General features: G+C 41.2%; 1 protein-coding gene across 1 annotated transcript in view; it reads right to left on the bottom strand.

Annotated features, from left to right (window-relative positions):
* The window catches only part of cntn3a.2 (contactin 3a, tandem duplicate 2), a 31,420-nt gene extending 16,344 nt beyond the window's left edge, over positions 1–15,076 (bottom strand). Inside the window, exons 1-13 of the mRNA XM_023427427.2 lie at positions 14,945–15,076; positions 14,112–14,247; positions 10,645–10,820; positions 8,888–8,983; positions 8,501–8,704; positions 7,532–7,634; positions 6,988–7,172; positions 6,001–6,137; positions 4,693–4,822; positions 4,057–4,207; positions 3,569–3,696; positions 2,105–2,274; positions 605–722 (exon numbers count right to left, since the gene is read on the bottom strand). Of these exons, the coding sequence (XP_023283195.1) occupies positions 605–722; positions 2,105–2,274; positions 3,569–3,696; positions 4,057–4,207; positions 4,693–4,822; positions 6,001–6,137; positions 6,988–7,172; positions 7,532–7,634; positions 8,501–8,704; positions 8,888–8,983; positions 10,645–10,820; positions 14,112–14,247; positions 14,945–14,999 (1,789 nt within the window). The 5' untranslated portion in view covers positions 15,000–15,076. The remainder of the gene's footprint in view (positions 1–604; positions 723–2,104; positions 2,275–3,568; positions 3,697–4,056; positions 4,208–4,692; positions 4,823–6,000; positions 6,138–6,987; positions 7,173–7,531; positions 7,635–8,500; positions 8,705–8,887; positions 8,984–10,644; positions 10,821–14,111; positions 14,248–14,944) is intronic.
* Between the last annotated feature and the right edge of the window lie 835 nt (positions 15,077–15,911).

The following is a 15,911-nucleotide window of genomic DNA, read 5'->3' as shown; positions in this document are numbered from 1 at the left end:
AGGCGTCTAAACATCCCACTGTCAAGTTCATTGCAGCAACACTGAAAATTGGACATGAAAAAGAGAGAGAGAAAAAAAAAAAAATCAAAGCCGATATTCCTATTATTTCCCACAGCCTTATCAACTTCTTCACTCCCTTGATGCAATATAAAAGACAAGCCAGCTTCCTCTATTTGATGTAATCAAGCGACTTCCACTAGAAATAAGCAAGAGATAAAAACTGTGGATTCTGATGATTTCCAGAAAGATTTTCATGAGGATACGGGCATTTCGGTCGCAGTGCAATCACCGGCTGAAACAAAAGCCATTTCAGTTTAAAAGCCTAAGTGAACATTATACGTCCCGAAAGTCAGCATTCCTTTTAGTAAAGCATATCCATATTATGTCTCCGAGTACATCTCTAACACAGCTTTATTTGGTAACCCTTCCAGACTACAGACAAAAATTAATTCACTGTTGTTTTTCTGGTTAAATGTATCACCCACTATATAGTTAAGTCTGCATTTTTAAATTCTCCTATTTTAAAAGAGGAAGCTTCAACAACAACCCTGGCTGTAAGCCCTGTTTTAATTAGTGCCTGCAGAGCAGAAAGGAGGTTTCTTACCTTTCACAATCAATACGGCCACAGCTGACAGGCTCTCCACGTCCGTGTCCACCACACAGATATATTTGCCGGCATGGTAAAGCTGAATGTTCCTGATCATCAGATCTCCTGCTGTTCTCTACCGAGGAGAAAAGAAAGCTTTATGTAGCATGAAAGATAACAGACCTTGTGACAGCTTATTAAAGAATGTAGTGAAGCATACATAAGGTGCAGTAAATAGTGGTGCCAGAAACATTAGCTGGGACTTTGCAGAGGAAAATTAAGCCTGTTTTTAAAAAGATATTTTAAACACATCGCTTGACCCCCCCCCCCCCTTGCAGTCAAAGCCGTAAAAGCAAAACAGTTCAAAAAAAAAAATTCTGAATAAGAATAAACCTTTGTGTCACAAGCAGCTGTTCGAGATGAGCTCAGATGAAAAGGAACAAGGCTAGAATTCACAAAAGCTGTATTCAGCAAATGGAGTCTTTGTGTCTAACAAGGCCTCTGCGATTTTACTTGAATTTTGCAGAGGTCACCACCATGACCTTCAAGACCTGTTGCAGGGAACTACACAAATATGCTATTACAACTGAGTTCAGACTGCGGTTTTTGCTTGATTGGAGAAGTTAAAAAAAAAAAAAAAAAAAGGCCCTCTAGATTCTCATCTGAGAGGACACCCGTAAGCAGCAAATGGAAAATTAGTGGTGAAATTGTTCTCTTGGCATTGGCAGGGAAACGCGGCAGTAGAGCCAACGCGGTTTAATTATGGAAATTAAATTCCTTGAAGCAGCAAAGTTAAGTTGATAATCTCTTTGGACTGGGGACATTCTAGCATTTCTGGGGAAGGAGTCTCTTTTCAGATAAGAACATTGTCAGTCAAACACACACAGGAAGAATGGTTAATCTCAAAGGGTGTGAGGGTGTTCTGAAAGTGTTTTGTCATTTGGGGCTCTGCCATGCTTTCATTCCTTTAAAAGACACCTCTAATGATGTGTATCCCCTTTCTGTTACGAGGAGCAGTGCAGCAGGCTATGTCAAAGTGGGATTTTGAAAAGAATTCAAGACCAGCCCAAGTATTAGAAAATAGATTACAGAAGGCTGAGCTGGAGTAGGAGAAGTGTACTCAGACAGATGACAACCTGTCACAATGGCAGAGCAAATAACACATTACCTACATGATGATTTTTATGTAGGAGGTGTATTTTGACACAGCAGCCGCCATGTTTCCATTCAGAAAAGTACAATTGGAGGCTTAGAGGGACTGAATGATCTAATAGCACTTCCCTCCACAGATTCCCTCAGCTTATTATGCCTCCAAGGAGACTTTTTAGAATCGTGAAAAGGACGGTATCACACCAACTCCGGTGCACTAGCCACTGTAAATCTCTCCAAGAAATACCATGATGTCGAACCGCAAGCTGTCCTTTTGAACTATTGGCAGGGATGAAATGAAGCAAGATGGGAAGAAGTGCCAGCTGCCCATTTGCACGTTCTGAAGAAGAATGACGGCGGGTCACTCACCCCACCCACTAGCTCAAAGTGACCGTCTCCCTTGGCGATGAACTGTCCGTTGAAGGCCCAGGAGAAAGAAACGTCAAGGACGGGATCGCTGGTGACCTGACACGGTAACACGATGCTCTCGCCCACAATGATCTCCATGTCCACTGGCCCCTGGATGATTCTGGTTGGATCTGAAAAAAAAACAAAAAAAAAACAAAGTGTGAGAAGGAGTCATTTCTGACAGAGCGGCTGCCAGAGTCACGGAGAGCAGCAGCAGTCCTTTCCTGATTTTTCTGAAATAGAAGCACAAAAGTGACACGACACTTGCTGGAACACAAGAACATGTTCTGTAATGCACTAAGTTAAAGGCAGTGCTGGTGTTATCTGTATAAAGGAAGGTCTCATGAAAGTCTTAGTGGAATAATGTGATAACATACAGCCTGCCACCACTAATATGGCCTAATACTCCAGGCTGACACAGCTAGAATAATCTTATGAAATCCTGATAGCAATTACAATACACTGTGGATCAGATAAAACTTCATGTAATGGGCTCCTCCGTGCATCCAGAACAAAAAAGAGGGGCGCTGCTTCAAAGCCTACTATAGCAATCATTTGACTAAGTCTGCTGTGCTTCAAAACGCAAGATAATGAATCTGCTGGAATCAAATAAAGAAGAAGGATTTGTGCTCTCACTTCTTACCTTATATTGACTGTCAAGGAGTAGAAATTGACATGTAAAAAGCGTTCTTAAGCTGTTAATAAACTGTGTCTGGGTCAGGGCTTTGTGTCGCCGACTGCATCACGACCTCGAAAAATACTCCAGTAATTTAAGAAAATAAAAAACGGTGTGTAGCGGATATAGCGGGAAACAATGGCACTAAACACATTAATAAAACCTACAGTATAAGAATCCCGGAGAACACTCAACGATCACTCCACTAGAAAACACGCAGCTCGATACAATAACAGCATCTGTAACACCTCCTCACTAATGCTTTCATTGCTTCCACTCAGAGCACTTTCATTTGTTGCAGTAAATTGGTTGTTTCAACTGCTTTGAGGAAAACAATGATCGAGTATTTTCTCAAACACTTTCCAAGTGCATTATTGCAGCTGCTGCAAAATGCAGCCGGACAAAACAACTCAATATAAAGCGAACCTGAAAGACAAGAGTTTGTTGTTTCACACGGCAGGGGAGCTTTGGTCACACAAGACACACCCTCAAATAAATAAATCAACAAAAATGACATTAGAAATGTCATCTGAAAGCATTTAATGTTGTTACTTAATTATCCAAAAACTCCATTTTTGACACACTTATCAGAGTGAAACATAAACTCTGTTTATGTTTTCTAGCCCCCAGTTATTGACTCAAGTCCTCGCGGCACAGCAGCTCTCTCTGGTGTTATTCCATACTGAGCGATAAATTCAGCTTACTAAGTGGGACAAACAAACATTCTGCTGTTTAATAGTGGAGCTTACCGGTAACAAGGAGCCTTCCTGTTGTACTCGACATGCCAAATCTATTCCTAGCGAAGCACGTGTAGCTGCCTGCGTCGGACTTGCTCACGTTGGCGAGCCTCAGCGTTCCGTCTGGGGAAAGTGTGATCCTATAGGAGTGTACAAACAAAGACAGCAGTTCACAATCCAGCGTCTAAAAACAAAGAATCACTTTCTCATTAGCGAGACTCTGATTCTGGAATTGTCTTCACGTGAGCGTCCTGCATGATCATGGAAATCTAGCAGTTAAGCAACGTGTGCGTGTGCGGTGAATATTGATCTATTAGACCAAATGAAGCCTGAAAAGAGCTCAGTTGGGATAAACAATGCACCTGCTCTGATATCATCTCCACAAAAAAAAAAAATGCTGATTTGTTTATGTGCGTTCACTAACATCAGTATTTTGAGCAGCCATCAGTTTTTTTGCAACTCCCAGGACACCTGCAGGTGCTTTTTAGTTCAGTCATTACCTGTCATTGGTGTGGACAGGCAGGTTTCCTTTCTTCCATAAAATGCTGGCGATGGGATAGGCCTGGGGTTTACACTCCAAAGTCACTGTAGTTCCTGCCTTGGCTTTGAGCAAAGCTCTGAGGACGTTCCCTGTGAAGTCTGGAGGAGAGGCTGATGGGAAACAGTAAACTGACTTTAGTACAAGACTGCAGCAAATCTCACAGGGCGAGCTTCAGTTTGATCTGGGAGAATCAAATCGTAAAGTAATGGAGACAGACATTTTAAACATCTGCAATGGGAATTAAATAGATATAAAAATCAAATCGCTGGTGTGAAAATTTCTACTCCATTTTCTATCTATTAAATGGATTAAATAATATAACTTTTAATTGGTTTTACTGTAAAAGACTATGTTTATTGTTCAACTGGGAATTCTACCTCTATCTATCAGCCCATCCTCACCATAACATCAAGGTAAATCATGATATCATGAAGGGAAAAATATTTTTTAAATGCGTTTGACCCCACAAAACCATTCTCGCTGACCCCATTATCTGTTAATCCAGACAACCTTTAAGAATGACAGTAAGATGACCTTTAAGAGTCTTTGGCAACAATGATTTGAGGACTTAAGGGAGAGATAAATGCCATCCTACCTAAAACCATTAGTTCAGCAGCAAAATATATGACGCCGTGTTTATTCTCAGCCACGCATTGGTACATGCCGGCATCAGATAGTGTCAGCGCTGACACCGACAGGACTCCATCCTCCACATGGACCCTGTCCTGTGAAGAAAAGGATGAAAGAAAGCAATTATTGCTTAAGGGTAGCTTTTGCTTTACTCAGCGTGCTTTGGCAGAGCTCAATAAGCATTGGATTGGGTTAGAGGCATTGTCAATAGGCATAGATCAAATCAGGATTATGTTGCAGCGAATGAAACAGTCAGAGCACAAAACGCATTTTTTGTTTTCCAAATACAGCCGTGCTGGCTCTCACCATCATGTTAACTAGTCTTTATAGTTTTCTGTTTGTGTCTGAGTGGCTAAACTAAGGCTCCTGATGCATGATAGATTTTGTTTGAGGTGTAAAATGTAAAGATTTTTGAAAACTTTATATTTTAGGTTTTTGAAGCCGTATATAATCCCGTAAATCCATCCAGATATAGATATAAAAACATCATAAAGGATTAAGGTCTCACATTCATTCTCAATATCATTTTAATTTAAGTATATACATCTACATAACTGTATTCTTGCCATAAGCCATATATTGTATATCTGAAACCGAAACCACAATACTATCCTTTTAATGGCAAGAATGTTAATCACGTTCTGAACCTTTCAACAGAGAACATATTATTAAAATCAAATTAAAGAATGACATTTAAAAATGTCTTTTTTAATAATAAAATCAGACAGGTTATATTTGCATTCTAATTTAAAAGAAGTATGTCTCGCTCTGAGCATTATTACGCTGCTGCTGAGAAAATAAATCTCCGCAGCAAGTTACAGTCAGCCAGGTTTAAAATACACACCACTACATGTGTTTGCGGTGGTCCTGAGTAAGGTGCGCTGCCATATACAGTGTATTCCACAGTAGATTAAGCCCATTGTCCATAAATCTGGAGGAGCTTAAACATGCACCATGAATAATGAAAAGCAACCACTGACTTCATTCAGATGAAATGGAGCAATCTCCTGGGGACTACACTGATCCACTCTCTAAAACTGTGTAATCTGCCAAGGTGGAGCAGAATGAGAGACAGTTACATCCATGTCTCATCACTGGCGCACCTCGGCAAGATGTTTACACTCTCTCCTCATCTCACTCTGAATTGCACTTGGAAAAAACAGCAATGTGTCTGACGCCAGGCTCGCTAAAAATGAAAGGATGAACCCGAAGCTGAAGATTTAGTCTTTAAAATGAAACATTGGTAGGTGGCGGAAGACAGGCAGTAATTTACCTCTGAGAGGAGCGGCTGGCCGTTCTTCAGCCACGTGTAGGAGGGTTTGGGCTTGCCATTGGCTCGACACTCCCAGTACAGCCTCTCCTCTATGGCCAGGGCCGTGTCCTTCATGGTCTGGATCCACTGAGGCTTGGCTGAGGACACAGAAATATCCTCCAGTGAAATATCTGACACGAACCAGGAGGGCAGATTTTTCAGGGGAGCATAATTATCTCATTAAATTTTGACAGCTCAAATCAGTGAAAATCAGAAAGCGTTAGACGGATGTGTTCGTCTTTAAAGAAAGAGTGAATGTAGGGTATCGCTCATTTTCATCACTGAAATGTGTCAGCAGCCTCCGGTTACTACAGATTAGCACAAAACACTGCACCACACAGCAGCAGGAATCTCTCATGGTGGCGGTGAACGAAGTGCACCCCCGACGTCACCGCTGACCCCAACCTGTCACCTTCATTCTCCCGTGTATAAATAAAAATCACCCCTGTCAATTTCCCATCAGGCAACACATCTCCTTCTATCTTTACCTCTTGCACGTTGACAGCTTTTTCGGGAATTTTTAGGGCTGGAGAGTCGTGCTCATAATAAACGCAGCTCACTTCGCAGGAACTCAACATACCATCAGGTTCAATTTCACAAGTGTCATTTTCCCTCTCTCACAGATTCACAGAAAACACAGCAGCTGAAACCAGCCAAGAGCCCAAAATGTGATAACCGCAGGAAAATTAAAACCCACACAGCTTATTACACGGGAAGAAGGTAATGACATTTTCCGGGCTATGTATATACTGTAACACGTAGCTGAATTATCAAATTACCTAATTACGATTCTTAACCTTACACTGAGCAATTCTTAATGTCACAGCAGAAGCATGAGATCCAGAAGAGGAGGGATGGAACTTTTTGTCCAATGCAAATATTTTACACAATTATTAATCATTTTCACAATCTGTAATTCTTTTGTGTCGTCGTTAGAAACAAAAGTACCATAGAAGGCCAGTCGCCCGGCGGCTGTGTTCTTCCCCATCTTGTTCTCAGCCACGCACTCGTACCCTCCCGTGTCGTCCTGCTGGAAGCTGGGGAGCTCCAGCACGGCTTTCGAGTACTTCATTTTGACTTTGCTGGGGAAGGGAACGCCGTTAGCTCTCTTCCAGGTGATCTCTGGGACCGGGCTGGAACAGACAGAGCGGGTAAACCCGAGAAGCCGAGATTCTGATACAAGCCGCTTTGAACTTCTAACATTGTCGCACAGGTTGCAGGTGTCTGTTATAATCCTGCAATAAAGTGTCTGATGGAGCTTGAAGCCAATTCACTGTATTTTTTTTTTTTTGCAGATGAATGGTTCGGAGTTAACCCAATCCAACAACAAAAAGAGCCGTCTCACATGGCTTTCAGACCAATCATCGCTCGGTGCCACACTCTAAGAAATATAATTGCCACAGTAACTTTACTATATAGAAATCCGGGGGTTCCTTGTCTGGAATGAAAGACAGCAGAAGATTAAAAACATGCTTCAAGGAATCCAGCTTACTTCCCAAGGGCGAAACACTCCAGCGTAACTGTTGATCCTTTTGCGGCGGGTACATTGTCTGGGAAATTAACTTCTATTTTCGGCTCGTATTCACCCATCACTCCTATGTAGAGTAAGCACAAGTACTTGCTCAGTCTTCCATTATGCATGACTTACAAGCAATATGGCTTGCATTATGGACCAAACAGTAACACTGTAAAACTAACAGAGGAGAAATAAAAGACACATGAGCAAACATTCTCTCGTGGGTAAACTCAAAGCAGTACATCACTTAAGTGTGCAGCCACCAGAGTGTAGTGAAATACCAGCAAGGAATTATTTAAATCTCTTCTTGGTGGAATAGACGGACTATATGTGAAATCTTGTTGTTGTTTTTTTTTTTTTTTTTTCCTATCTATCTGGCTGTTTATCTATTATATCAAAGCTTGAGTGGGCATTTCCCAACCTCTGCTGTTTCATTGTATATATCAGTATTCAGGGAAGACGGGATCAGAAAGTGATGCGATGGGATCTAAATTTATGCAGCTACATGTACAGTACACTGAGTGGGAACTAACTGGTTGAGCCACCAGAACACTCAATGTAATGGTCCAGTGACGTATGGCTTATGTTTAATTCATTCCACGGGCAATCTTTATTCACTCTTTCTATGAAAGGATAACAGAGAATAGAACAACAGGCTCGCTGAGAATTCATGTGAAAGCACAGGGAAAGCTTTTAAAGGGAATGCGAATTATAAGAAAGCTAAGTCAGCAAAGAAGAGATTTGGGTGCTTTGTTTGCTGGCCTACATTGAGGGGCAACTATTTACTTACAGGCATTAGCACTCGATGACTCAACTACAGTGAGGCACGACAGGACAAAGAGCACTCATGCTAGTATGATGATTAAAGCCGCCTTAAAAGGAAAGGTCTTCAATACACGACTGAAAGGCATACTTGTCACATCATAGCCAGAAGCTGCGTCTTACCATCTGTCCTGAGGATCAAAGACGTAGGTGAGCTGTGAACTTTGCCCTTTGTGATGCTGTTCATCACCACACAAGTGTAGTTACCCACATCGGAGGGCTCCACCTTGGCGATGTAAAGGTTTCCCGTCTGCTGGGAGACGAAACGCCGATTGTCTTGCTGAACAAAGTACGGGTACTCATTGAAGACCCATGCGTAAGTAAGGTCTGGAAGACAAAAGGAGGACGCAGAGAAGCAGATCACTGATACAATATGATATTATAGGCGATAGAGAGAATTCAAGCGATTACAAAAAAGGCTAAGATTGCGCTTTCGTCTTGTCAAAACACCTCACTAGAACTTTAAACAAGAGAGGTGTTGGAGGTTAAGATGAAGGCCGGAGAGTTTACCTCCTGAGGAAGTAGGCGTTCCACAAAGTAACACCACTCCTTGTCCCTCTCGGACTGACACCGCGCTTCTGGTGTGGACTTTGAAATGATCTAAGTCTGGGGGAAGAGAAAATAAAAAATGAAAAGAGTGATCACCGCAGGATCTCACATATCAAGAGTGGAACAGAGCTGAGTAAAAGCTTTCAGCAAGACTCTGACACAAGCCTATAAGGAAACTGTCATGGGAATCGCACATCTACAATCTCCGAGCGAGAGACAGGGTGAGACCGGGTGAGACAGAGGAGAGCTTTGTTTCAAGGGCTTTTGTAAAATACTGGACCAAAAGACGGATCGGAAACTTCAACCCGGGATGTAAATGAGACATTAGATGTGAATGTAAATGACATGGGAAGATGACGATGACTCCTGTGACACGTCTCTGTGAAGTTCACAGATGACATGATGCAAACATAGGGTGACACAGATACTCTCATATTAAATGGCCAAACTGACAGTTTACTTTGCAGCTCGCAAATAAAGCAGTGCGAAGCGACTGCTCTGTCTCTGTTGTGTACCATATTAATTTTACATTACTTACAATAAAATCAAATGTTTTGGGTCCTAACTTAAGCTGTTGTCAATTAAAAAAAAAAGGAGGCCATCGCTTATTATGATCCAATAACATCACATCCGTATAATGCTGAGACAGAACAAACGAAAAACTAAATGAACTACATTTCTTGCTAACACTGATATACGTTTGGTGGAAACTTGTGGTTTCCAGTGCACGTTAATCGTGACAGGATACATGATATATATACATATTTTCCACTTGCTCACAAGCCTATCGAGCCTCGCAGGTTATCTCCCTGTTACTCAGTGTAATTCACAGACTCTTCTGCAATCATTGCGCATTGGGGACTTTCTTCATTTGAAGATGAAAATATCTCAAACTCTTATCAGCCCGGTCTGTAGATTATCCAGTGTAACCAGGGCATTATTCCTGCAGAGACTTATTGTTGTTGAGTTTTTTTTTTTTTTTTAATATCATTTGTCAGTATTTTTGAGCACCACAAATCTCAGCATCTTAAAAGCTTGTCCATCAAAACCAAATATACCTGCATTGGTACATCAAGTAAAGGTGTGAAAAGATGTTTTGTTGTTATCTGCATGAAAAGAGCCCTTAATGAATGGCACAGAAATAGTAAGTATTTAGCTCTTTATTCATATGAGGTGTTTACTGGTTTCACTACCAGAGATGTGTGATGTGAAAAAAAAATCACAGTTTATATACAGAATAACTTACTGTTTTTTTGTGGCAATGCAGTTTTAATAAATGCACAGTAGCTTTTATTCATTTGCATTACTCTTATTATCTTTTTCATTGCAGCGTCGGCATATTATGTTCCAGTCAAAGTAAATGTTTGCTCAGGCATCAGCCCTTATTAAGTTATTCTTCAAACACTGCTTACACAATTTGGCTGAGTACTTTACCCGAGAGTACACCCTGAGAAACACCAGTGACTTCTGATGGAGCTAAGCAACACAAGGTGAAGCAGTCAGTCTCAGGTTGCATGTATGACCGAAAGTAAACAACAACTGCTCCCATGTTACTTTAACATTTAATGTAGCTTCACACCAATGTTTCAGCACCCTGATAAATATTGCAAATATCACCCAGTGGGTTTTACTGCGCGTCTGCATTATTTGCTAAGTGCACTTAAACTTTCATGCCATTTCTTAAGAAAAAAAAGTGACAAACTCTGACTGTAACTTACAGGCGAACTGCAGACTTGCTCTCCTGCTGAGGATAGCTCCTACAGTGTTGTAGGCCATACACTGGTACAGCCCTACATCCTGCTGGCGGTCCAGACTGCTTATAATGAGGTTGCCCCCAGACAGACGCCGCCGGCGATCCAGGCCCAGATTTATGTGAGTCCCATTCAATGACCATCTGTGAGGGCAAAGACACCATCAGTCCATGGCAATACGCAGCCTCCAGTTCTTTCTACCCACCAAGGTGGTCTGACAGGAGGTGAGTGGAGAACACGACTCACTGTAGTAACTCACTTGAAGTTAGAGAGATATAATGTGTATCTGTGCTGGTTTTGAGGAAACCACAGTGAAAGTATCAAAGCGCTCAGTCCACAGAGAAATGCACACCTGTATTCAGAAGCTGAACCTTAAAACCAGCCATCAGGACTTCTGTAACTTTGTGATGTCACAACAAAGCAGTCACTGCTCTCAGCCATGCCCCAAGCGCCGCCCACCTGGACCCACTATTCAACCTTGCAGGATTTGGTTTCTTTGAGTGTTTCTTTTGAGTGTTGAGGATGCTCTCTGCCTCTCTTCTGATTGGCTCACCAACTTGTTGTTACTAAAGTCTGAGAAAGGAGATGTAAAACTACATTGAGATGGTTTTTGATTCTTAAAAACACAAATATATCTTCTTATGGATCAACACTTCAAATAAAACACGGGGAAAGTGTAAAATATGGACCTTTAAGTCAAACAGGGTAACTTGATTTCTTATGATTTCCCTCATAAATGTATGTCCGTTGTACATTTTTATCAACTGTCATATTCATGAAATGCAAGCTATTGGTAATTTTATGCTTCTACCTTTCACACTTCTGCATATTTTTCATCCCTATATTCTAATAATCCCCTAGTCCATAATGCTGCAATGTCTACGCCATTTGTTTAATTTGCACATTCTAGTCTTATTGGTCCTTCTATAACCCTTAAAATGCAAATCTCTTCTTTATATTGTATTTTTCTGTTTTTATTATACTTTTCTTTATTTTACTCTAACTCTATTTGCTGCAGCAGCTATCCCATTTTCCCCACAGGGATCATTAAAGTTTAATCTTAGAGTATCATACACAAAGCTGTCCTCTGCTATTTAAGGGAAGCAGAAGATAAAGGTTTTAGGAGCCATCCCAGATATTATCATCAGTCTAACCATAATCACCTCTTCTCTGTCACATTATATTTTCATAATGTGACATTATTCCACCTTTGACTTCTCATTAGGACAAAACATTAGCACTTGGCAAGAGGTAACAGTGGGCTGATGTAACAAAGGATGCCTTTTACACTCCTTTTCACCTTCTATTACATCCTTCCCACACTTAGCAGGCGTGGGAATTTAAAAGAAGAAATAATACTTTGCACAGCAGGTTCAGATTGCGCTATCAAATAAATGAAGCACCTAAAAGAACTCTTGAAAACATGAGGTTAATTCATTGATTAAAACAAGTCCCATTATTCAGCGAGAAAAGACTTTCATTCTCTGCCACCGCAACACTCCATCTCTTTTTAAATGCTATTCAAAAATGGAGCATTGATGGGTTCAAGGACAGAGCACTTTTCAAGAATGTTTCATCATTTTTCTCAAAGCATAAAAAAAATAACATTTTCTTTCCTTCAGCCACATTCTTCTTCTATTCTGCTTTCCTTAAGTGGAAATGAAAGACGTGGAGCCCATAATGGCCAACCCTCCAAAGGCTTTCAAGTCTAACCTTCAAAATAATTTCTTAAAGAACATATCCAAACCATTGACTGTTAGTGAGTGCCTGCTGCTGCATTCTAGACAATTATACATGATAGCTGTGTCACTGCATGCATTGAGATAAATCGCTCTACTTCTTCAGGCAATAAAGTTTGAAAGACTCTCTGAATATCTAACCGGCTGGATGTGTTAGTGATACATGTTAAGGTGCCTGTGTACATTCGCATACATTCAGCTCTTTATCCACCATCTTCACCTCTGCCTCTGCTGTTCAGTGGTGCGATGATTGAATAGCAACTACGAAAATTGAATTACTTTTCACGAGGCTCATTTTGTGAACACATGTTGTCCGACCGTCTAACCAACAGAGAAACTCTAGTATTCCAGATGATCCTGCAGTCCAAAGCTCAGGTCAAGTAAAGGTTAGATAAGTCACCTTTAGATTTGGAAAAAAAAAAAAAAACTCACACTGCATCACTTTTCTGGCCCGCTGTGAGGAAGATGCTTTTCCATATGAGATGTGGTTTTTTTTCTCCCATGAGTTATTATGCTGCTACAGTGTGTGTACTATGAAAGTCTCATATCTCTGTGAGTGACAGGACTGGCAGAGGAAAAGGAAAAGGGGAAAAAAGAGAAGAAGGGGGTGGGAGCAGTGTGAGCCCATTTACACTTCAAGAGAGGAGCCAGAGAGGTGCTGAGGGCATGCAGAGCCTAGCACAGCCAGTTTGACAAGACACCACATTAAACATGCTCATCTCACCTTTAATCAGTACATGGAAATACCTGGTCTTAGGCGGGGAATGTGAAAAGCCTGAAATAATGAGTGTAAGTACTCCCCACCACTATCATTCAGCTCATCTGTGTCGTCTCTGCGGCAGTAATTCCACCGTTGAACGCCAAAGACGCTTGTAATCAATGCCTGTTGGTGCCAACCGGTGTCTAGCAACCTGCATTGGTCTCGTGGCATTTTAATTCTAAAGAGGAGACGATCATTAAGATGCTGCACGTGTGTCACTAAGATACTATCTATCTGACGAGACAAGAGGCAGATTGGCAGCGTGTTAGTCAATATGAATTAGTAAAGCCATACTGACACCGCTGCTTAGAGTCTCTGTATGCATTTCATTCTAATTTGGAGAAAATGAATGAGAGAGAAAGCTACTCCACATGAAAAATAAAATCTTGGAATAGCAAATCTTTTTTTTTTTTTAACAGTACTGTAAATGACCAAAATGGGCTTTGCATGAGTGGGAAGCTGTGAGGCCGACAGCAATATGAAGAATATATATATTTTTTTCTATGTATATTTTGGTTATGCAAGATTTACACCAAAGAATGTCCACATTTTTTTTTTTTTTTTTAAAGCAGATCATTTTAAACTGCTTTTCATACAGATTTTATGTCCCAGTGCATCCAAAAGTTACATTTCCTGCACTGATCACAGTACATTAAACAAGGTATTCTTGTGATATTAACAGCTCCGCAAATGCTATCAGTGATGAAAGAGAGGCGAAAAATAGAAAGAAGGCGCCATTGAGCTGCTGATTATGTGGCTCTAAGTTCATTCGAAGAACAGCAATAAGATGGTGTTGCATGTGTTATTATTATTATCCAGTTTTCAGACAGATTTTGAGATTATCAATTTGTAAACCACATCTTCACTTGTTTCATTCAAATATTAACCAAAATAAAAAGTCACACTGTTATCTACATGCTTCATTTTTGAAGTACCTGTACTGTGGAGGTGGTGTCCCCTTAGCGTCACAGGTCAGAGTAGCTTCTTCCTCTATGGAGTCGACAGGAATGAACAAGTCACCTGGCTCCATCCTCCATCTTGGACCATGATATGATCCACTGTCCAGACAGTCTGTGAGAGAAACAGTAGCAGCCTGAGCGTAAAGACGGAGAAAAGGTGCCACTTTTGACAGATTCAAGCCTCCGGAATTCCCTGTTCCCCTGGAGGAAACAGGACATTAAGGGCCTAACAGGCAGACACGTTTTAAAAATGGCAGGCAGGACATTACGTTTTGAATTTATCTTGTGGTGCTGCAAAGCGCAAGTTCCTCCAAATGAATGAAATCAACAGCTGAACCATGGCACCATTTCTGTCACTGCAAAAGTGGAAACTTTGCTTTTCCACAAATTAAAACCAATTTCATGTGACAGAGGAGAAAAAAAAAATATGATTTGTTAATTATTCCTTTGCTAAACTGTTGCACACTGTATGCTAAATAATTTTTAATTTGTTGTGCATTTAGAGGATCAGTTTTTCATTATGATGAAAATTATTAACAAATGTATTTTTCTAAGTAACAGAAGCGATAGTCTGTGTTTTGTGCTGTGTTGTTTCTCCATCAGGTTGCAACCACAGGGGAGTGAGGGGGAAGACTGAGAGTATTGTGTGTGTGTTGTGAATTGAAGTCAATACTGAGGAGTGTTCCTTTAAACCCAGGCCATCCTATCATCCCTGACACTGACATAATTTTCTGCTCTTCAGCTACCATCCTGCAAGTGTAAATGTCCAAACGTGAAAGAATCATTACTCATATAAAAAGGTGGTTTACCTGCCAGACGGTCGATGATTGATAATAGTAGAAGCTGTTTCCATAGCAACGTCATCTTTGGCAGCCAAGGGCAAATGAGACTTTCATCCAATAAGCTTTGAAATGGCACTCGTGTTCTCTGAGAGAGGGGAGCTTGACCTGTTGGAGCGAGAATTTTGTTGTAAAATACCAAACTCGGTAAACCCCAAAACTTTTATCCCACTTACAATATTCTGCCTTTCAGACAGAGGAAGTGTAATTTCAAGAGGGGAAATATAATTAGGATGAAAACAAATGTGGAGTCGGGTGCGGGACGTGTGTCACGTCTTCTATCCATTCTCACATCTCTAATCAATGAAGATCCGGGCAGTGTCACGTTGCGCCCTGTGCTGTGGCCAACTTGCACCCAGAGATGTCTGAGGGTGATACCAGAGGCATATGGGAGGAAGCCCATGCCAATCTATTAGGGGAGCGACCAACGCCTAAGCTCATCCTTCACTTGGACGGATTCACTCTCTGGCTGCCTGAGGAGACTTGGACCTGGGAATTGGGTGCCATCCAATCAATTAGATTCATCCACAGCAGCATGTGTCTCCCCACATGCTGGGGTGAATCAAGACAGCCTGATGAGGAAGCCATTCCACCCAGGTCCATAATCAAGGGCAAGTGTGTGTCTGCTTGTAGCATGTGTTGCAAATTGCGATGCACCCACTTCTTGCGTGAGGAGACTGAGCGAGTAATGATGCAATTATCAAATGTCAAACATACACACAATTGTGAACCGGCAATAACACGGCAGTTCAGCGAGCAGTCACACACACACACACACACATCTACACATGTGCAGAGTATATGCATTTCTGTTTTACAGTGGTGTCACCTGCATGAAGACATGCACGTGGATTAGGTGCTCTGCACACACACAAATTTCCTCAAGAGGTGTTCAAGATATATTAAGGGCAGAGGCAGATAATAACACCGATCTGGA

The sequence above is a fragment of the Seriola lalandi genome, unplaced genomic scaffold, assembly GCF_002814215.2.
Source record: "Seriola lalandi dorsalis isolate HSWRI2012SDOR001 ecotype SW California unplaced genomic scaffold, Sedor1 jcf7180002054861, whole genome shotgun sequence".
NCBI lineage: Eukaryota > Metazoa > Chordata > Actinopteri > Carangiformes > Carangidae > Seriola > Seriola lalandi.
This window is presented reverse-complemented; position numbering and strand designations above follow the sequence as displayed.